The sequence below is a fragment of the Mustela putorius genome, unplaced genomic scaffold (assembly GCF_011764305.1).
Source record: "Mustela putorius furo isolate JIRA1106 unplaced genomic scaffold, ASM1176430v1.1 tig00000054_pilon_pilon_pilon, whole genome shotgun sequence".
NCBI classification, from domain to species: domain Eukaryota; kingdom Metazoa; phylum Chordata; class Mammalia; order Carnivora; family Mustelidae; genus Mustela; species Mustela putorius.
Window position 1 is genome coordinate 111,645 of NW_025421262.1, and position 21,859 is coordinate 133,503.

The 21,859-nt window shown below is 46.7% G+C and overlaps 1 protein-coding gene across 2 annotated transcripts; it reads right to left on the bottom strand.

Moving 5' to 3' along the window:
- Nucleotides 1-8,634: 8,634 nt before the first annotated feature.
- LOC101679249 (signal-regulatory protein beta-1) lies at nucleotides 8,635-21,484 on the bottom strand. 2 transcript variants are annotated; one of them, XM_004772932.3, is made up of 6 exons: nucleotides 21,294-21,478; nucleotides 17,459-17,815; nucleotides 14,728-15,048; nucleotides 13,813-14,133; nucleotides 9,725-9,832; nucleotides 8,635-9,191 (listed from the first exon to the last, which is right to left on the bottom strand). In XM_004772932.3, the coding sequence occupies exons 1-6, from the start codon at nucleotides 21,361-21,363 to the stop codon at nucleotides 9,172-9,174; spliced, it is 1,197 nt and encodes a 398-aa protein (XP_004772989.2). In that variant the 5' UTR covers nucleotides 21,364-21,478; the 3' UTR covers nucleotides 8,635-9,171. The 2 variants fall into 2 exon arrangements, with proteins under 2 accessions (XP_004772989.2, XP_044935794.1); XM_045079859.1 differs by lacking the exons at nucleotides 8,635-9,191; nucleotides 9,725-9,832 and having other exon boundaries at nucleotides 12,720-14,133; nucleotides 21,294-21,484.
- Nucleotides 21,485-21,859: the final 375 nt, after the last annotated feature.

Genomic DNA, 21,859 nt, shown 5'->3' on the forward strand with positions numbered 1-21,859 from the left:
GGGCAACTAGGCTTGGCAGCTAACTACACTCAAGTTGAGATTTCATCCAAATCCGGAAGCTAGCATATGGCTACGAGGGCTGTGAGTGAAGGGTAGAGAGTCAGGAAACAGGCTACAATAGACACAATGCATATTCTTGAGGTCAGGTTTGTCCCTACACCTCAGAAAAGCCAGTCATATTTCTAGGCTCAGGTAATGAACTTTTTGGACCATGCAATGCACACTTGTGGTTGCACTTTACCTACTGAATATCTTTTTATTTTTGAGTTTCTCTTGCCTGACGTTCAGGTTTTGGTGGTTGTGCCATCAAAGAAGAGCACAGTTTGTCAATATGGCTTGATTCAATATGGGGTATAGGGCCCCCAACCGACAGAAAGGCCATCTACAGAATCCCAACCTACAGGGTGTTCATGGATTAAGGAGCATAGTATCCAGTATATAGTGATGATTTGGTACATGTTTCAAGTTTTGAAAAATTTGTTTTCATGATCTAAGGAAATGGAGTTTCTCAGGCTATACTCAGCATTCACAGACACATAAGTGCCTGAACCAGATACATATGCCAAGTCAGGATGCCCTATTTCTTTTTAAGATTGATTGATTGATTGATTCGAGAGAGAGAAGAGAGAGCCTGACTCAATGCTCATTCTCATGACACTGAAATCATGAGCTGAGCCAAAACCAAGAGCCAAATGCTAAACTGACAGAGCCACCAGACACCCTCTTGCTCATGTCACACAGTATCGGGTGCCCACATCTTTGGGCTCCATGTCACTGATGCAGATGGAATAGTGTGTGTGGTTGATGTCTGTGTTTTCTACTTGGTGTATTCAGGGATAGTGGTTTCCACTGAAACTGTAGATTAGTTGCTGTTCTTGCCCATTTTTTCAGAACCACAAGACAGGTCCTGCTGGGGAGTGAGCAGACATGTTGCAGGCCCGGGTCAAGGTCTCTCCAGCTCTGACTGAAACTGAACTTTCAGGCTGAGTCACCTGGAAGTCTTGATCTGAAGTTCCAGGAAAGAAAATTGGCTTCAGTTCTCATATTCTTTGTCTTGCCCAAAATGATGTGAGGGTCTGGTTCTAGGTCAAGGTGGAGACTCATTACACCCTCTTTTAGCAACATGTACTGACACAAATATACGAAAATTACGAATCAGGTTGCTATATGGCATAAAGGGAGAAGGACCCATATACAGAAAAGGGGAGGGTACCTTTCTTCTGCATCATGACAGGAGAATGGCCTGGAGCAAATAGATGCTATATAAACAGGGAAACTTGCTGAATACCAAATGACCACAAACAGAATAGTTTAGGAAAACATAGTATTTCTTAGTTCCTGTGGACCAGGAGTTCAGGCACAACTCAGCTTAGCTATCATACACAGAGGGAAGATGATGTAAAGACACAGGGGAAATGCCGTATACAATCCGAGGATGGTCTGAGTGTACCAGAAACTAGAAGAGAGGCCTGGAGCAGATTTCTCCTTGCAGTTTATAGCAGCTTAATTATAATTGCCAAGCCTGAAGGCAACAAAGATGACCATCAGTAGGTGAACGGATATAGAAATTGTGGTACATCCAGACAGTAGAATATTATTTGGCACTAAAAGAAATGAGCTAGGACGTCATGAGAGGATATGGAGGAAACTTAAATGCTTAGCATTAATTGAAAGGAAAAGCCTGCTTACTGCATGATTCCAACTATATGACATTCTGGAAAAGGCAAAACTATGGTGAATGTAAATGTATCAGTGATTGCCAGGGTTTAGGGTGGAAAGAGATGAAAAGAGCATAGAGGATTTTTAGGGCAATGAAACTACTCTGTATAATACCATAAAAGTTGATATCAAACCCAGAGACTATGCAATACTCAGAGTGAACCACAATGTGAACTATGGAGTTCAGATGCTAATGACATTTAAGTGTAGGTTCCTTTTTGTAATAAATGAGCGCTCTGGTGAGGATGTTGATAATGGCAGCAGCTGTGATGTGTGGGGAAGAGAGTCCCATGGGAAATCTCTGCACCTTCTGCTCAATTCTGGTGTGAACCTAAAACTGATTTAAGATCTGAAGTTAATCTATTAAAAAAAAGTAATCCATATCAAAGCTCATCTAGATTTTCTTCCATGATATCTACTAGAAGTTCTATAGTTTGGGCTTTTATATATGAGTTATTTTTATGAAACCTGCTAGGTCTGTACGTAGAAGCAATTTTTTTTTTTTTTTGTATTTGTCTGTCCCGATGTCCTGATGTTCACCATTTGCTGAAAAGACTATCTTGGTCCTTCTCAAAGATCAGTTGGCTGTATTTATGTGGGTGTATTTCTGGACTTTCTATTCTGTTGCATTGATCAATGTGTCAGTTCTTTCACCAAAGTCACTGTTTCAATTACTGTGCTTTCATGGAAGTCTTATAGACCAATGGTGTCAATCTTGAGTTGGCTATTCTAGGTATTTGGACCAACAGCCTTGGGGAAGAGACTCCACAAGCTTGTTATTTTTTCAGCAAGTAGAGACAAAATGCTTAGTTCTCTGGAGAGCCTGCAGGGTTCTGCTTCCATCACTGACCCAGAGAGACCTCTAGCGACCACTTCCGGCCAATATTCCATGAGCACAAAACCTCTGCAAATTTTTAACAGTGATCATCTTTGGATGGAAGCATTGTAGATTCTTGTCCTGCTTTATAATTTCATGTTCTCCAACATTTGCTGGAGGTAGCATCTGTGTGCTGGTAATAAATTGAAAAGACAGGTTCTTTGTTCCTAGGGGCTGGCGGATGAGAACTCTGATGTCTGTGCTGTGCTCAGCCCTGTGACCATTAGCAGAACAAAATATTTCCTGAACAAAATTGTGTGGGACAGACACAGCCATTGGCAGTTTTTGTGAGCTGGGAACCCCTCTAATTTAGTTCTAAAAATTCTGGCGAGGACAGAAAAATTCTTTCTCCAAGAAATTCTAGGTAAACAGGTGAAAAGAACCCAGTAAAAAGGCATAGGGTTGTCCCCAGCTCATACACCTGAGGACCCATTCCCCTGTAAATGCCAGCAGCGGTGTCAGAAGTAGGGATGGCAGAGGTGGGCACAGTGGGGAGGCAGGGACAGGCATTGTGGTGACCTCTGGAGCCTTCTCTGTCTGAACACTGTCCTAGAGAGGCCAAGGACTCCATGCTCTGGGGAGAAAAGACACTCCATGCTTCCATGATGTCAGAGGAAGGGGATTATGATGAAGGAATGACCATGAAGTTTTGACACTTATTCTTTGAGATTATTACATGGACAGGCAAGGTGGCCACAAGCTGAGAACCTACTGGGCCAGTTGTTTGGGATTCCCAGAGCTTATGGAATCCACAAGCATGTGCTCATTCCTGAGGCTCATCCCATCCCAGTTTCACCAGGCTGCATTCCTGCTGACGTAGAGACTCAAAGACATGGTGTGGAATGAGGTTAGAGTTTTGGAGATGGTGATTATTTTTGTCGTAGAGGATGGAAGGGGCTTCATCGCCATGTTGATGAGACACTGGATGTGGCAAGGTCCCAGGCTTGACCTTGCGCATGGTGGCTTTCCTCGACTGAGGCCATCTCAAAGAGGGCTGACAGCCAAGGGTCATCTCCTCAGGCCTGATGTATCACAGGATCCACCACCCACTGCAGAGCCCTTTCCACCTCAGTTGCTTGGGGACAGGACATGGATTAAGTGCATCTACCACTGAGGTCTTAAAGCTACCCTACCTCACCAAAGCACGCAGAATTCCCTGACCCCACCTGAACTAACCTGGGTTTCACTAATTGGAAATATTTAGAGTGAATATCATGGGGGACTGAGAAGCAGGTTGTTCTAGAATCTCTGAGTGCCAGGCTTTGGAATGAGCTCTAGCAAGAACAGAGGACAGAGAAAGAAAGAGGAACCTTAGACTTGTGAAGTAAGATGTAATCTGGGTATAGAAACGCAGACATCTCCCCACCACACATTTCCTTGAATTGCCCTCTAAGGGGTGCAAGAGGCAGAGATCCAGATAAGGACAACATATTTACTTTTTTTTTTTAGAATAGAGCTACTCTTTTGGGACAGTTTTACATTTAGAGAATAATTTTGACAAGCACACAGAGTTCCAATATATAGGTGCATTGCATATAGTTTCCTCTCTTTATAACATTTTATAGTAATTTGTTGCATCTGTTACAATTAATGAACCAATATTGGGGCATTGCTATTAACCAAAATCCATAGTTTGATTTTGTCTTAGCTTAGACTGCTATAACAAAACAGCATAAACTGGATCCCTTGAAGCAACAGGAAATTATTTCTCAGTCCTGGAGGCTGGAAGTCTGAGATCAGGGTGCCATGATAGTTGGGTTGTGATGAGATCTCTCTTTGAAGTTGCAGATTGCCAACTACTTGTATTTTCACCCGGTGGATGGAGTGATCTGGCTGTCTGGCCCCTTTTCATGAAGGCAATGATCCCACTCATGGGGACTCCACCCTCATGACCTCATTATCTGCAAAGTCCCCACCTCCAAATTCTATGAACGATGGAGAGATAAAACTATTCAGTCCAGAAGAGATTTCCTTAGTTTTCACTCCATGCCCCCTTCTGACCAGAATTCCATGGAGTATACCACATTATATTTCCTTGTCATGTCTCTCTAGGCTCCTCTCAGCTGTGAGAGCTACGTGACTTTCCTTGATGGTGACGGCCTGACAGCTTTGAGTGCTGCTCAGGTATATGGTGGAATGTCCCTCATTGCAATTTGTCAGATGCTTTTCTCATACACAGACTGGGGGAGTGGGTGTGTGGAGGAGGGTCACAGAGGAAAGGTGTTGTTTTCATCACATTATATCAGGGAGCACACTGTGGCCATGGTTTATGACTATTGGTGAACTCGTGATCACATGGCTGGACTGTATTTGTCAGGTCTTCCCTCTGTAGTTACTCCCTATTCCTCCTTGCCATTCTGTCGTCTTTGAAGGGGAGTCACACTAGTTCCTGTGCTCCAGGAGTAGGCAGTTAAGCTCCCTTCTGAGGGTGAAGTGTCTGTGTAAATCATTTGGAACTTTGCTATACAGGACAGTAAAGTTTATTAATTTATTAATTTACTTATATCAATATGGGTTCAAAGATATTTATATGGGCTGTTATAATCGGTCTTAGTCAATTCAGGCACCTATAACAAACATCCCAGACTCAGTGCCTAGGAAACAAAAGAAAGCTCTTGCTCATAGTTGAAGAGGCTAGAGTCTGAGATCATGGAGCCAGTGCGGTTGGGAGAGGGCCCTCACAGATTTCCCCTAGTGTCCTCACATGGTTGTAGTAACAGGGTAGCCCTTGTTGGGGGGTCTCTTCTATAAGGGCTAATCCCACTCATGAGAGTGGAGCACTCATAACCTGCTCTCCTTCTGGAGCACGCCCTGTCAACACAATCATGTGGGCTTGTGGATTCTAACACTCAGTTTGTGGGGACTCGAACATTTAGACCATAACAAATGGCTAGGCCTTAACCCCACTGAGCAAATCTGTTATGGTCTACTTTACTTATTTGTTGCCCATACTCTTGCACATGGGCCACTGTGAGCTCCTCCAGAAGGTTCCTGTACCCATTCTTGTACTACAATCGTTGGGTTATTGTTTTGTTTTTTGAAAATCCACCTGCTTGCTTTCTGGAGGATATAAAGTTCTGGTATAACATTCAAACACAAGGAAGAGAGAGTAGTATTTATTGAAATGGTTTTGGGTACATGTACCAGTGTAGAATGAAGTGAAATGTATTTTAAAATCCAGCATTTGGTAGAAACTGATGTTTTCAGTGACCTATTCCTCAATCTATGTTTTAAAAATGTGATGGCCTAACATGTGGCTGTCATTGTCTGGCAACAGGGACTGAGTTTCTGTGGTGCAAGCATGCATGAATGTCAGTCAACACAGGTCAGTTAAATACCATCAGTCCCCCAACACGTGATTTCAGTTTCATTTGGCACAGAGGAATTTTCCATGAGCAAATGCATGAGGTACAAATTTTGCTGCCAGCTCGTCCTCAGGCCACAGATCTCTGTAACCAACAGGTGCTCATCATGATAAGTAAGCATCACGTCTTTCAAAGCCGATAGTGGTGGTTCTCTGTGACTCTATTACTCACTTTACCACAGACAGCAATGCAGGTGATTGTGTTGTATCCTGCTCTCCCAGAGAGGAACCAAGATGGCATTATACAAAAATGAATAGTGGCCAAAGGGATTGGCACAAAGCTGAAAGTATGATGGAGAAATGAGAAGAGATGTGGCGAAGGTGAAGTTCAAATTGATTGCAAGTGGGGCTCATGAAGGCATAGCTACCAGGGGAATGGTGACAGGAGTGCTGGTCCCCAGAGTGTGGATGTGCAGCCAGAGGAGCAGAGTGAGATAAGTTTACCACATCCTTGAAGAAGATGGTGGGAGGGAGAGTGAAAAGGTCCCAGAGGATGTGATAGCAGAAGAATTCAAATTAATATGGTAAGGATTTCACAACATTGAAAGTACAAGGGATGGAAGCTCAGATCCCAACTGAGACTGGAGTGAGGTAATTCAGATGTTGGCCCTATATGGTCAACCATGCGATTGGAAGAAGGCAAGCGTTGTGGGAACTGTTCATGATGAATCTTTAGAAAAATCAAAATGCCATTTGCGACAACATGGATGGAACTAGAGCGTATCATGCTTAGCGAAATAAGTCAAGCAGAGAAAGACAACTATCATATGATCTCCCTGATATGAGGAAGTAGTGATGCAACATGGGGGCTTATGTGGGTAGGAGAAGAATCAATGAAACAAGATGGGATTGGGAGGGAGACAAACCATAAGTGACTCTTAATCTTACAAAACAAACTGAGGGTTGCTGGGGGGAGGGGGGTTGGGGTGAAGGGGGGTGGGGTTATGGACATTGGGGAGGGTATGTGCTTTGGTGAGTGCTGATTCACAGACCTGTACCCCTGGGGATAAAAATACATGTTTATAAAAAATAAAAAATTAAAAAAAAATGCTTCCTCTTTCAGTGTTTCAATATTTGAAATGACAGTGCACAAAATAAATAATGGTTCTATTATTTTTTCATTTTTCTATACATTCATCATTGATATTTGGAAACTTTCTGAGTTTTTTTTTTAAGATTTTTAAAATTTATTGACTTGACAGAGATCACAAGTAGGTAGAGAGGCAGGCGGGATGCGGGGGGAGGCAGGCCCCCTGCCAAGGAGAAAGCCCAATGTAGAGCTTGATCCCAGGATCCTGGGATCATGACCTGCGCTGAAGGTAGAGGCCTTAACCCCACTGAGCGGCCCAGGTGCCCCAACTTTCTGTGTTTTAAAAGACATTTTTAAAGGTCACAGAAAAATCATTATTCTCCCATTGACTGTTGAGATCACTTTGCGTGGTTTCAGCTGCACCATTATTGTTCTGTCCTGCACTATTTTACAAAGTGAGCACTGCCTCCACTTACCATGTCAGCTAATCCGAAGTTCTAGGGAAACAATTTAGTGATGTTGTTTCACCAGTTTATGTCTAGCTGTGTGCTTTCTCTCATGGATATGTGTGGGACTTGGTGAATCCTTTCAACGTTAAGAACTCACATTTTTCTTCAGTTTTGGGACATTTCCTTCTATTATGTTTCTAATTATAAATTCTACATATTCCTCTTCTAATTCTTGAGCTCATTATTTGGAGAAGTAGCATGAAAGTCTTCTTTTTTTTTTAAGATTTTATTTTTATTTATTTGACATACAAAGATCACAAGTGGGCAGAGAGGCAGCCAGAGAGAGAGGAGGAAGCAGGCTCCCTGGCTGAGCAGAGAGCCTGATGCGGGGATCGATCCCAGGACCCCGGGATCATGACCTGAGCCAAAGGCTTTAACCCACTGAGCCACCGAGGCGCCCCTCTAGGGAAACAATTTAATTAGGTTATGGGCTGTGGGAACACAGAGTGAGAGAAAGGAATTGATATTTTATATAGGGTGGTTTATGGAAGGGACTTTTTAATAAAGTGAAGTGTAAACAGAGCTTAAAAGAGGGAGAGAACACCATGTAGATCTTTAGGGGGAAGAAGCAGAGGAACGACACAGTTTGACTTCCATTGCCATGGAATCACTTTAGCTGAAAATGGAGAGCCTATAAGAGATGAAGAATGGTCCAGGAAGATGTGCTGGTGGCCAGGGCGAGGGAGCAGCCTTGCGATGAGCATTGTGCAGATTCTGGATGGAGCTCACTGGTTTTGGGAGGACGCTTGCACTCCCTATTGAGAGCTTTTCCAGAATGTTGCAAGCACGTTGTTAAACTGTTGCTAGCTTGCCATTGGTCACATTGGGAGTACTGACACCATGGAAGCCCACAAGCGCTACAAATCAGGCTTCTTTTCCTTTCCCTGAGTAGATTGTTTCACATTTACCATCTCGCCACCGGACGTGGCATTCTGAAGGCAGAATTGAAGATGGGATATAAAGTAAGAAAACCAAGGATGGCTCCAGGCTTCTGGACTGCCAGCCTATGTGCATGAGCAGTGGGGCTGGGAAGGATAAAGGTGACAGAAGAGCTAGTGTTCCCCTCACAGGGAAGAGGGCATCTTGTCCCTGGGACAGAGGAGTAGGACATGTAGACAAAGAGGAAGGAGAATCATTTTTCTTCTTCAAACCAGGATGAGATTCATTTTATTTACAACCCAGTGAAGAACCTCAACAAGGCTAGAATGTCGGGGATTAGCAGAAATAACTCTCAAGAACATGGATGTGAGCACGAAGTTCAGGCCACAGTCCCCAGAATATGAATGAGAGGCACCTGGTATGCATAGATGTGACTTGTTTCTCACATTCAGGCAGATCCCCATGCATCAGTCCCAAGAGCAAGTTCCCATGACCCCTGCTGAGGACATGCTGTGAGCACCCAGCTCTGGGGGCATCAAGGATTGTGAGAAGGAGCAGAAGGGACTGTGGGCAGGTGGGTCTCTGGAGGAAGCAAGGTACTTGGGGCAGAGTTGGGGAAGCTTCTCCTTGTTCCTTGTCTTTGCCTGGGCCCTCAAGGAAGGAAGGAGGGAGCAGAGACTGAGGGTGCCATGAGGTAGGGGAGGAAGGGAGGAGCTGTGGGACCCATGTTCACAGTTGATTGTTGGCTCAGCATTCCAGAAATGTTTCCCATGTGTCTCTTATGTCCTCGGTGCTATTTTCCTCCTGGGACACCTGTTGTGAAAGGACAGGCAGCCCCTGATAGAGGACTCTGCCACTTTAGCCTTCCTCCCTTAGGGCTTGATTCCCCCTCCCCTTCCCTCTCCCCTCCAATATTTCCCACAGAGGGTCAGATTGGAAGCAGTCCTCAGAGCAGCTCTCTGGCACCTGTTAGCATTCCTCCAAATGCAGACATCTCGTGCCCAAAGGAGCCCCAGTCTCTGTTATCTAATGATGGTCTCCAAGAGATCCTCCCACACAGATGCCTGTCGTTCAGCCTCTCTGTCCACTTCCTTCCCAGAATCCCTAGGACTCTGTCCACACTCTTTGATAGCCTTTGACCCTGTCCATGTTTATAGACTAAAGGCCGTCTCCCCCAACACCTCAGGAAGCTGGGACCCCTGAGACCGAGCGTATCAAGGGAGGTGTGTCACATGCTCTTTACTGCAGGTGGGCGCTGACCCTGTGTGACCTGTGGGTTGCCCCTCTTCCTGACGTGGCTCTTTCTGGGAGTAAACTTGGCCTGCCCTCCCTGACCCACAACTTACAATCCGGCGCTCGCTTCTTGTGGACATAGATGGCAGAGACAGTGATGAGCAGCAACAGCTTCAGGGCCAGGCTAACAGCCATCAGGATTGGAGTAAATGGCCTTGACTCTGGAAAAGAAGGGATAGGAGGCACCATCAGAGGGGGGCACCCTGGAGTCCATGCCCTGGGTCCTCCACTTACTGTATCTGAAATGACTCAGGCTTATCAGTGCTCTGAGGTTCATGAATTCTTCCCCTGCTCAAGGCTGAATTCGGGGTAAGATGCTCTTCACCTCATTCACGCCTTTCTCACTGCCAGGTGTCCTTCTTGGGGGAAGAGGTGGGAAGAACGAACCCTCAGGAATGGGTAAGGTTGGTTTACTGAATTGGTCCTCACACCCAGTGGGGCAGGTCACACAGCCTCTTTCTGATGAGCCACAGATGAGGTGGACAGACCCAGGGAAACCCCTCACTGCTGGCCTACAGGATGGCTCTGAGACCTTGTCTTTAACCAGGACAAAGCCAGACTCTCTGGGCCATAGGGACAAATGTCTGCCCAGCCTCAAGTGGAGTGAGAACAGACGTCACGGTCAGTTGGGGGTAAGGCTGCCCTGCTTTGCTCCACGCACATGGTTTGACGACTCCCATGTACAGAGGTGAGGAGAGAGTCCTCAGGATGACCTGACGTCAGGAGACCTGCTGGCTGGACAGTATCCTGGGGAGGCAAGGAAATGGGGTCTAATGCTCAGGAGAGTTTCTGACCATCAGGCCACCTGAACCCTATTGCCACTTTCAGCCGACGTCTCTCTCTTGGACATAGACTGTTGATCCGGAAGGACAGCTTCTGATTTTTTGACTTTATACAATGACCCATTTTTGTTTTTGTATTTGAATTTTAATTAAAAGTCCAATTTTTTTTGAAATATAGAGTAATCTTAAAAGAAGGAGTAGGTCCTGAGAATATTTGCCCCTGACATGTTAGAGGATGTCAGGTCTCTGCTTTGGGGCCCCTGGACATTTTCTGTGTTGAAAGAGCTTTATTGGCCATGTTTGAACCTGTTTCTAGAGTGGATCCAGCAGGAGAAGGCTTGAGGAAGTGGGGGTACAGAGGCGAAACCATTCCTCTCCATTTAAAAAAATTCATGAAGAGCAGGCAGCTTGCTTGCTCTCTGTCTGAGGCTGAGTCTTGCCGTCCTGAATTGTGTCAACATCTCCCTCTGCCAGTCCTGCCTCCTTCGCTCTCTCACATAGGTGGATTGCGCAGCAACCCCAGTGAGCTTTTTCTCTTCTCATATCATCTGAGAGTGTCACTCATGGGTCACTTGATGTGTGGAGTTTGTCTAGTTGGGTACTGGAAAGCCAGCTCTAATAGGCACATTTGGACCTAGGTCTCTATCTACCAGCTGGTCATGAGGCCCCCAGCCCTGTGGAAGGTAGAGCAGGGTAGGTGTCGGCTTGCCCTACCCTTGTCACTGCTGAAACCTCACCGTGATGACCTGGGCTGGTGTAAGCAAAGGAGGGGAGTATCCTGGCATTTTGATGACGTGATAATTATTAGAACAATGGGTTGGGTGGCTGTTGCAGGGCATCAACCATTCAGAGAAAGACATGCAAAGTGAAGACTGATCACATGTGAAAAGTTATGTGTGAATATCAGGGGACTTCTGTGCAACAGTGCAGACTCTTACCTTCTAGAGCTAGAGGGCAGAAAAAGCTGAGGACACAGTTGGGTCCAACATAATCATAAGAGTATCAGTGCTACAGAGAAGACTGAATTCTCAGCTACACTGCACCTACTGTGCTGGAGTAGGGCTCTGATGGGGAAATATGGGAGATGGATACCAAGATATGGGATAGAGACACTGAGGCCAAGCATTTCAAAGTCCTCTGGGCACTTTGTAATGGGCTGCTAAGTACAAGACAGAGGCTTAGCTACTCATCTCCAAATACAGCCTCTCAACCCAAAGGAAAAACAACAAAAGGACAGTAAATTTTATGGAAAACTGGCTTGTGGTAGTCCCTGAAGAGCAACGCCCAAACTGCAGAATCTCTGGAGACTAAAGAGAAAAATCTCCATGTCCAAATGAACATCCCCTTATGCCATTCCCCTGCCACCTTCATGAAGCATAAGAAAGGCAAGGAATGGTGTGGACTCATCTCTCCCACCTCTCCTGGCTCAGTAGAAGCCTGACTACTGGAACTCACGTGAAGTCCACCCATGGAGGGCTCTGAAAAGTGGAAGAGGAAGCCAGGTGGGCTGGATGCTTCCATTTTGGAGGAGGAACCCATACCAGGTATCCCAGGTCCACACTCCCGATTCCCCAAGCCCAGGAGGAGGCCCAGCTGTGGCAATCAAACAAAGAAAAGTCTAGACTTGATAATGTTTTTCCCATTTCAAAAAAAATGAGGAGGAGCAAAATAAGCTCAACACAAGAGAAGGAAATAAATTAAAAAAAAAAAAGGAGTAAAAGCAAAGAAATTAACAACAAAAAATAGAGAATATCACTGAAACGAAAGTGGGTTCTTTGAGAAGACTGATAAATTTGAAAAACTTCTAACCATTGTAACAATGAAAAAAAAAAAAGAGAGAATTGACCAATTTCCAATATCAGGGATGAAATGAGATACCCTGCAGACATCACAAGGATTACTAGGTAATACTATGAGAAGCTCTATATATGCAGAAATTTGACAACTCAGAGAAAAAGACCACATTTCTCAAAAGCACAGCCTACCACAAGCATCCAATATGAAATGAAGAATTTGAGTAGCCCTAGCTATTCGGATTCTTCTCAGAGCAAAAGAAGGATCAGGTGCCTGGGTGACTCAGAGGGTTAAGCCTCTGCCTTCGGCTTAGGTCATGATCACAGGGTCCCGGGATCCTATCAGGCTCTCTGCTCAGAAGGGAGCCTGCTTCCCCCCTCTCTCTGCTTGCCTCTCTGCCTACTTGTGATTTCTCTCTGTGTGTGTAAAATAAATAAAGGAAATATTAAAAAAAATCATGGAGACCCAGGTATTTCACAGGAAAAAATTTTTGAAACATTTACAAGTGAATAAAACAAAGTTAGGTCCACAAAGTAAAGTTAATAGAAGAAGCTTTAGAAAATTGGAATATATACTCCATTTTAGGTGATATTAGGAATTATTGTTAATTTTACTAAGAATGTAATATTATAGGTTTTATAGAAGAAACCATGTCATTAATCACATAAGCACACAAGTGTGGACTCCATTTGGAGCTGGATGTGGATCCATGACTAACTCATTAGTGGACACAATTAAGCAACTTCTGCATACCTCTACTTTTAAGAGAAATTGTTCCTTTTCCCCTTCCTATCTCTAATCTCCTGGGAAGAAGTGACATGAACACTCAGTGGCCCAGTGTTGGCCCAGGCAAGAGGACACCGTCATTGGGCACATGAGAAGGAACATGGGCCTTTAAAGATCTTCTGGAATAAAGACTGCTGGAAAACTGGCTTGACCTCTCCTGATGTTACATGAGGGAGAAATAAGGAATGCTTTAGTTGTAGAAAGGGGACACCGTAGTTCTTTGGGACAATGCCCCTGCTATAATTACACACACCCCCTTTTTTTGTACAGTTGCTGGTCCATCTTCAGAGACTCAGGTTTCCCTCGAATAGCTTAGCTCCTCAGCTGTCCTAAGGGCAAGAAATGTTTGCCATCTGTCCCTCACTGTCCCCTGAATTCCTTCTGTAAAATTCCAGGCCAACAGGTTGGTTAAGCAGGAAAGGAGACCAGAAATAAATTGGAATTGGCATAAAGTAAATGTGCCTTGGGCGATCATGACTATTGCTGATCTGCTGTCACAAATAAAGGGAGAGAGGAGATCCCAGATGTGACCACACACGGTCACCCAGAAGCCTTGTCAAGACTCAAAACTCCCAAGTCCTCAGGGTCCCTTCTGGAATTTCAGAGTGACAAGTGCAAGCATTTTCCATGCTGATGATGGAAAAGTGTAGAAGAGACAGAGACCATGCTAGGTGGGAACGAACAGAGGGAGACATGGCTGGCCAGACATGGTGACTTAATCATTGTCAGGTGAGGGCGCAGGGAGCAGGACACAAGAAACAGGACCATTGAGGTCTCACCCTGGTCCTTCTGGTGGGCAGAGGCCACAAGGGTATGGTTTCTGGTGACCGCGGGCTGCCCGTCATGCTGCACCAGGCAGGTGAACACCACGTCTTCCCTGTGGGCAGATGAGTTCACCAGGAGCCAGCTCGTCCAGTTAAAGGTCCCATCCCTGTTCTTTACAAGGTTCGAGGACCTTGAGGCCATTTCTGTTCGGGACACGTTGCCGTTCTCCAGCCAGGTCAGCTGGAGGCGCTGGGGGTAGAACTTCTTCACTTGGCAAGTGACCTTCACCTGGTCTCTTGACACTGGCTTCTGGGAAACCTCCAAGGTGGGCGAAACTGAAACAGCACAGGGAAGAAGCTCTCACCTCATGGAACAGACAGAACACGGGGAAGGGGCTTGAGAACGTAGCCCCCTACCCCCCCAGCAAGGGGGTCACTCAGAACAGAGCTAGGCATACAGCTGGTGCTCTAACACTGAGAGTAGTCTTTGCATATGGATGAATCCCTAAGCACAGTGCCCAGCACACAGTAGGTGCTCAAGGAATGATGGCTCCTGGTAGGCTAAGAATTAGTGAAATCACGATTCTCAGCCCCACGCATACAGCTGGAATAGAATAACTGTAGCAAAACAAATGACCCCACCAAACACACGGTGGCATGGAGTACAGTGGGTGTTCAATAATTGGAGTTGCTATGGTACAGTAAAGGAAATGACTGAGAGTAGTACTTGGCATGTGGTAGGTGTTCACCCCACGGCAGCCATGGAAACAGTAGGAGGGGAAGGCACATCTAGGTGCAGGTAACCTGGAGGGTCTGCCAGGCGTCAGACTCCAGGGAACAGAGGGCCTGGAGCAGGAAGCGGGGGGGAGGGGTAGGCTCAGAGACTTGGGGGCCAGACCCAGGCTGGGGCTGGGAAGGAGGGGCATCTACCTCGGAGGACCTCAGACAGGTTGGCAGTCGCACGAAGAGGAGGGCCCCCCTGCAGGGTCACGTGGGTCACCTCGCAGATGACCTGGGAGCGAACGTCCCCCGGGGCCAGCACCAGCCTGGTTGTGCTGGAGATGCTGTAGGACATTCTGTTTCCCTCTGGGTCCACGCTGGTCCGGGAGGCTGCCAGCTCATTCCTGTTTCTGAACCATCTCAGGGTGATGTTTCTGGGGGAGAAGCCGCGGGACTTGCAGGTGAAGTGCACTGTCTGCTCCGGCGAGGCCCTGGCCGTGGGGCCAGACACCACGGGGAGAGAGGGTTTGGCTACAAGAGAAACATTTGTGAACAGTGAGCATGACTGTGGTCCTCAGCGCTCAGGAACCTGTAGGGCGCTGTGGAGAACCTGCCACCCTTCTGAGAGTGTGCGGAGGGCGGTGTCCTCTCCTCCTTGCACAGAGGAGGCCCTGACGTTCCAGAGCTGAACTCTGACTCAGGGGTAGGGCCCAGGTGCAGTTCTAGGCCTGAGTTCAAATCCCCCCCCTCACTTCTCTGCCAGGTGACTTCCCACCAATCTGGGCACAGGAAAGACGTTTCTGATGGGTCTGACTGTTGGCATCAACCGTTGCTAGCTGCCTCTCTGCAAACATCACTGAGGTCAGAGAACATATGCAACAGACTGTATAGTGAACAGGGACCCCTAAAGAGGCCAGAACTGGGCTGGCCAGCTGACCACAATGGGGCTATGGCACGGCGAGGCTCCTCTTCTGTGACATGGGACAAGAGGCACTTCTCCTTACCGGGATTGCAGGAAGGGGCAAGTAAGGGAATGCAACTGGTTCTGCTTGAAATTTATCACTGGAAATGCAGATGGAAAAGAGCAGATGAATCAGAAAGTGGCTGACAGTAACCTCAGTCTCATTATAGTGCTAAAATCCCCCTCTGAATATTCATCTGCAGCCCTAATATATAGAGCCTACTTGCCCCTGTTCGGCATCATGGCTTTGGAAATTATTCCCTGTGATCCTTTACCTGTAAAATAAAGACAACGTTGTGAGGAAACTCCCCCAGGGTGGTCTCTGTCTCTCTCTCACCTAGGAGCCAAGCTCCTTTGGTCCAGTTACAATGGGACTGCTCTTTACCGGGGGGACTTCCTGTGGCCTCCAGCTGTTTCATCCACAACAGAATAAATGTCCCACCTTCTCCAGCCCGAAAGTGACAGCCACCCTCCTTTTCCATCAGACATTCTCACTGAAAACGGTTATGGGGAGGGCTCCCTCCGGGTGTCCAGACATGTTGACTCGACAACAACAGAGGGAAGATGTCGGGTCCCGACAGCTGAGTTCTAGAATGTGAACTCTCGCTCACGGAGCCGAACACCCTCCAAGATGTGCCTCAGTCATCCTTAGTAGGCAGAGCCAGGAATGGGGTGCCCAGTGTTGCTGGGATTGCGGGTCCCTTCTGCTCTGTCAAGGCTGGTGTCCCAGGCTGCTCAGTGAAGGAGCAACACCACACATCAGTGGAAAGACTCTGGATCCTGTTACTCGTGAGAAGCCGTGTCCTCCAGGAACAGGCTTGACACTTCACCAGATGTTTGCATACCTGTCTGATCTGGGGGTTCAAAGCTAGCCCACCTCTTCCCATGTTTTCTTAATGTTTACTGCTGACAAAGAGAACCATACAAGATTTACAAGAGTTTCAAGGAGAGGGTGGGCACTTTCACCCGCTTTGGCCAGCACAGTGAGTGTGCAGAGAGCAGGGCTGTGAGTCAGGCTGTGGCTCATTTCCCTGCTCAGGCCAGGTCTGCAGGTCTCGCTGTCATCTGTAAATGGGCTGAGATGGTCCCTCCAGCTTCATCCATTCTCAACCAGGGCATCCCCTGTGTGGGCAGCTTGGAGAAGAGGGAGGAGAGCTCTCCCAGGAGGAACCGATCTGCCTGGTGCTGGAGCCACGTACTAGTTCTCGTGCCCAGGCAAGGTGGGTATGACTGGGAACTCTTGTAACACCTGCACAATCAGGATAAAACCACCCGATGCCTATGTACAGGAGCTGAGGGGAGACTCAGTGTTCTTATGGAGGTCAATCCCTGAATTACATGATGCATTTAGGACAGACCCGCCACAAGTGGCAGCCTCTGGCATCTTCTTCATCCTGGGCTCTCAGCATAAACAGTGAGTTTATACCCCTTCTCACTGTGATTCTTCTATGTTGAAAGAGAGACATATTCCACCTCCCTGCCCTGGGTGCATTCGTCCACAGGAAGGGAAGGGAATGTGAGCTTCATGAGAAAGGAGCCCTTCCCTGTTTTGTTCCCTGTTTCCCCTGCATGCAGATGAGAGCCTGCACACAGCAGTAACACAGTAAGTGTTGAGTTAGAGAAGAGTCAGCCACATGGCGGGGACACTCTCTGGAGGCAGGAGTAAGACTGGGTCATGTGATGGGCCAAATCACTCAGAGTGTAAGTCCCTCATCCCTGGAACCAGAGAGCTGGTCAGGATTGAAAAAGGCAAGAATTATGGATCCTCGGACTGGGGTTCTAGACTTTCCCGCATTTATCAGGGGCCTTGAGCAAGCATCAGGACCTCTCCAGGCCTCTCCTTCCCTGATTCATGGCAGCGGCTGAATTCAGGGACATTCACCACAACGCCTGATTCTTAGCTGTTGGTCAGACAATGGAGGTCATTCTTATTGCCTTGTTGTCACAACCAAGGGACAAGAAGACCCAGGCCATACTCACCGCTCACAGTGACCTGGGTGCCTGGTCCAGACTTAAACTCCACATCATCAGGCGTCCCTTTCTGGAACTTCACACAGTAGTAGGTTCCGGTGTCTGCTGGGGTGATGTTACTGATGCGGATGGAAAAGTCCATGTTGTTTCTCCTTGTGGTGTCTGAAGCATTTGTTACTCGGGGAAAGTGGCCTCCTTTGAAACTGAAGATTAACTCCCGGCCTGGCCCTGTCCCCCTGAACCACTGAACCGGCCCTCTGGGGATCAGGGAGGTCACGGTACAGCGCAGAGTGGCTGTCTGTCCGGCTGCAACAGACACTGACTTATCAGGCTGGATCACTTGCCGCCCCGCCTCACCGGCCACACCTGGAGGGAAAACAGAGCAGTCGTCTCCTCATCCTGCCGTGATCCTGCGCATCTCCTCATGTGTTTACGCACAACAGCTCCCTGACTGAGTGCACACCTGGAGCAACCCTTCCCCCGAGCCTGTAACTGGAGACCCCATCACAATGGAGGAAACAAAGACACAGAGAGGCTCAGTGATGTGGCATAGAGCAGGTTTGACTTTGCAGGTGGATTTCCTGCCTTGGTGACTAGCTCATCTCTGGAGACATCGAGAAACAGTTACCCTTTTCTTCTTACGTGAAGAGTCCTCAAAACCAGGCAGGGACAGAAATCATAGAAGCAGGCTGCTGGTGCATCACACACACACCCAGTGTTCTTTTCCATTTCTTAGCTACTCCTCAGGGAGGAAATTTGTGGTTCACCGTTGCAGAGTGTGAGCTGGTAAAACCCATGCACTTAGCGGTACTTGCAACCAAACATGCCCCCTAAGGAGGGCACGAGCTATTACAGGCACATCCTGTGCATGCCAAGAACATCATGTACTTTGATTTCTAGGTCTGGAGAAGACTGGGGTCAGGAAGCTGAACTGCTAGGAGGAAAATGGGAAGAAACAGGAATGCACCATGGAGGGAGACGTAGAGGGACAATGGGAGGGGAGAGGGAAGAGGATTAGGTGGTTATGAGGAGCCAAGGAAAGGTGAAAATTCTACCACTTGTGTATCTATATTCCTCTTATTTCTATTTTTGACCCACGCCTTGTCTCTCAGCTATGCTATGTATGTACAAACATTGTTTGAACTTTTTCTTAGCTAGAAGTAAACCTCTCACAGCTAACATGTCCTAAACTGAACTCAGTTTCCCACATATCCTTGCACATCTCAGCGGAGGCACCTTTATTCTCCCGGATGCTTATGGTCTTGACCTTGGGTGCCTTTATTTCCCACCTCAATTCCTATGCTAATGGCTAAAGACTCCCCTACTGCAGGCACCCGCAGGCTGACCTCTTCCTCTTCCTCTCCTGGCTGCTGTCTTGCTGCAAACCAGTTTACCTTGTTCACATGGAAGCACTGAGCTCTTGAGGGCTCTAGCTGCTTCTCTCTATGTCCTGTGGTCTTCCATTCTCAACCAAATGCTAGAATGAAACTCGTGTCAGATCGTGTCACTTCTGTCTTCAAAACCTTGCAATAGCTACCATTTCATTCAGAATAAAAGCCTGAATCCAAGGGGTGTTTGTTAGAGAGGAGACTGCAGTTGGGAGAAATTGGAAGGGGAGATGAACCATGAGAGGCTATGGACTCTGAAAAACAATCTGAGGGGTTTGAAGTGGCAAGGGGATGGGAGGTTGGGATACCAGGTGGTGGGTATTATGGAGGGCATGGATGGCATGGAGCACTGGGTGTGGTGAAAAAATAATGAATACTGTTTTTTTGAAAATAAATAAATTAATTTATTTAAAAAAAAAAAAAAGCCTGAATCTTTGAACAGAGCAGAGGATTCTGCTCTCATGCTGTTCCCAATGCTGTTCAAGAAGGCTCTTCCCCCAGAAAATCACATGGCTCACTCCATCGCCTTCTTACTATCTTTGCTCCACACTACCTGTTTAAATATATCCCACCCTGGTAGTTCTCCCATTGTCGTATCCAGCTGTACTGTCATGTTTTTTCTGTAATGTTCATCACTCTCTGTACCTCTGTTATTTACTGATTTATTGCATCTATTGTTTCCTGTCCTTTCCTCCACTATGATACAACTTCTAAAAGGTCAACTATTTTGTGTCTTTTATTCATCAACATGCCCTATGTTAATATAACTGTTCTTGTCGCCTAGTAGGTATATAGTTAATATTTGTATAATGTGTGAATTGCCCAATGAGACCCCTTTTGGAGACCATGAAGTCTATTTTCAGTGGAGAGTTTCTCAGGACATTATATCAGAAGCCGAGTTTTCTACATAGATGACGTGGAGGAAACAAACACTTGCATATACCCAGAATACAGAAGCACTTGAAAGAAGCAAACCACAAATGTTCCTTACCACACCACCCCTTCCCCACACTGACTGGAAGATCTGCAGAAATCTCATGGGATCGACCTAGGGTCATAGGGTTTGAAAAGAGCAATGGTTAGACCTGTGAGATCTAGAATCAGACTGCCTGGGTTCTAATCCTACCTTCTCACTTATACTCAGTGGCCTTGGCCCTTTCTGTGCCTTCTTTTCTTATCTGCAAGGTAGGGGTGACAAGAATGTCTCCCTTGGATACAAAGATTACATGACATAATGGACATAGACATTTCCAGGTGTGTGTGTGGCACATCGTTAGTGTTCAGGAATTTGGAAAGTTATCACTCGTGAGGATTTCCTGAGGCACGGAGGTATCAGTGGACACCAGATAATTGGGATTGGGATATGAAAGTGGATATAATTACAGATGCAGATCACACAGGCAAGAATCCCTGAATTTTTGACCCTTCTTTCCTCAGCCACTTGAATCCATCATGGAGGCATTTCCAAGGTAGCAATGCACAAGGTTCTACTCATTTTACCAAGAGAGAAGTTTGTTTTTAATTTAAGAGCTTGGTGAGGGGTGAGAGGTAGGTTTAGAGAATTAAAGAAGTGGGTGAGTAGCTCAGAGAAAAAGGTCCAAACATCGTTCTCTTGTGCATTTCACGTAGACTGGCTGCATTATGAGGAGAAAAAGCAAAGTGTTTTCCAAAATCCCATGTGTGTGTGCACATGCATGTGTGTACCCCTCCCTATGCCCATTCCTATGCATGCATGCGCATGCACACACACACAGAGGTAAGTGCCTTCCCTGTATATGTACAGTGTGGCCCAGCATGCTAGTATAGAGATTTTTTTGAGGATTAAGTGAAATTATAGTACATGTTAAACTTCAGTAACAATTTGGCTCCTAGGAAACATGCAACACATCATTAACAAGAGTTTGTGAGTACACGCAGCACAGTGGAATTCTGAAATCCTCTGCGTGTGATACGTGATGGCTCTTCTACTATTTGCCTCTCTGGGTTTCTGATGTTTCTACACTTGGCCTCCACTGAGGATCCAGGAAGCATAACATGGTTAAAAGATGAACTGTGGAGCTGAGTGGGCTGGACATGAACCCCTGCTGCTCCAGGGACTTAAGTAGGTGACTCTGGTCTGGTTAATCTCTCTGCCTCCCTATCTGCAATCAGGAGTACAGTCATAGCTATCAGGCACGGATGTTGTGAGGATTAGACTAATGAACGTACACAAAGTTGTCATTGTTACCCATTGAAGCACTGATTCTTTGGATGTTGGTGGTAACCAGCTACAAGTGATGGATCCCCAGAGGAAATGTTCAGATCCCTGATTTCAAGCTCAGATGAGACCCAGTCCTTGGCTTTTTGTGGAGGGTGTGGGTAGCACACCTGTGTTTACATGGAGGCCCTAAATGCCCAGGGACAGGGAGTGGTTGAGGAGGCAGGGAAAGGGGAGTCTCCCTCAAGGCAACACTCACCTGTGAGTCCCAACAGCAGAGCCAGCAGCAGGTGAGGAGAAGGGCACGATCCGGAGGCAGGGGCCCACATTGTGGAGGCCTGAGGATCCCACTCGCTGCAAATTTGTGTGCTGGGTGATAGCCTCTGATCTGTGGGAAGGAACAGCCTGCCCCTCTGGTGATGGAAGAGGAAGGAAGCATCTATAATGCAGTCACACAGCTGTAAGGCTGAGATCTACTTTTGGGTTCTCAAACAGGGAGTGGTTGAGGAGGCCTCATATGGTGAGAGGGACCTCTTCTTACGTTTTGGTGGGGGTTTTGTGTGTTTTTTGAAAAGGGAGTTGAGGGAAATTGGAAGGGGAGGTGAACCATGAGAGACTATGGACTCTGAAAAACAATCTGAGGGTTTTGAAGGGGTGGGGCTGGGAGGTTGGGGAGCCAGGTGGTGGGTATTAGAGAGGGCAGGGATTGCATGGAGCACTGGGTGTGCCGCAAAAACAATGAATACTGTTACCCTGAAAAGAAATAAAAAATTTAAAAAATTATTATCTGTTTCCTTTGCTGTGCAGAAGCTTTTGATTTTTATG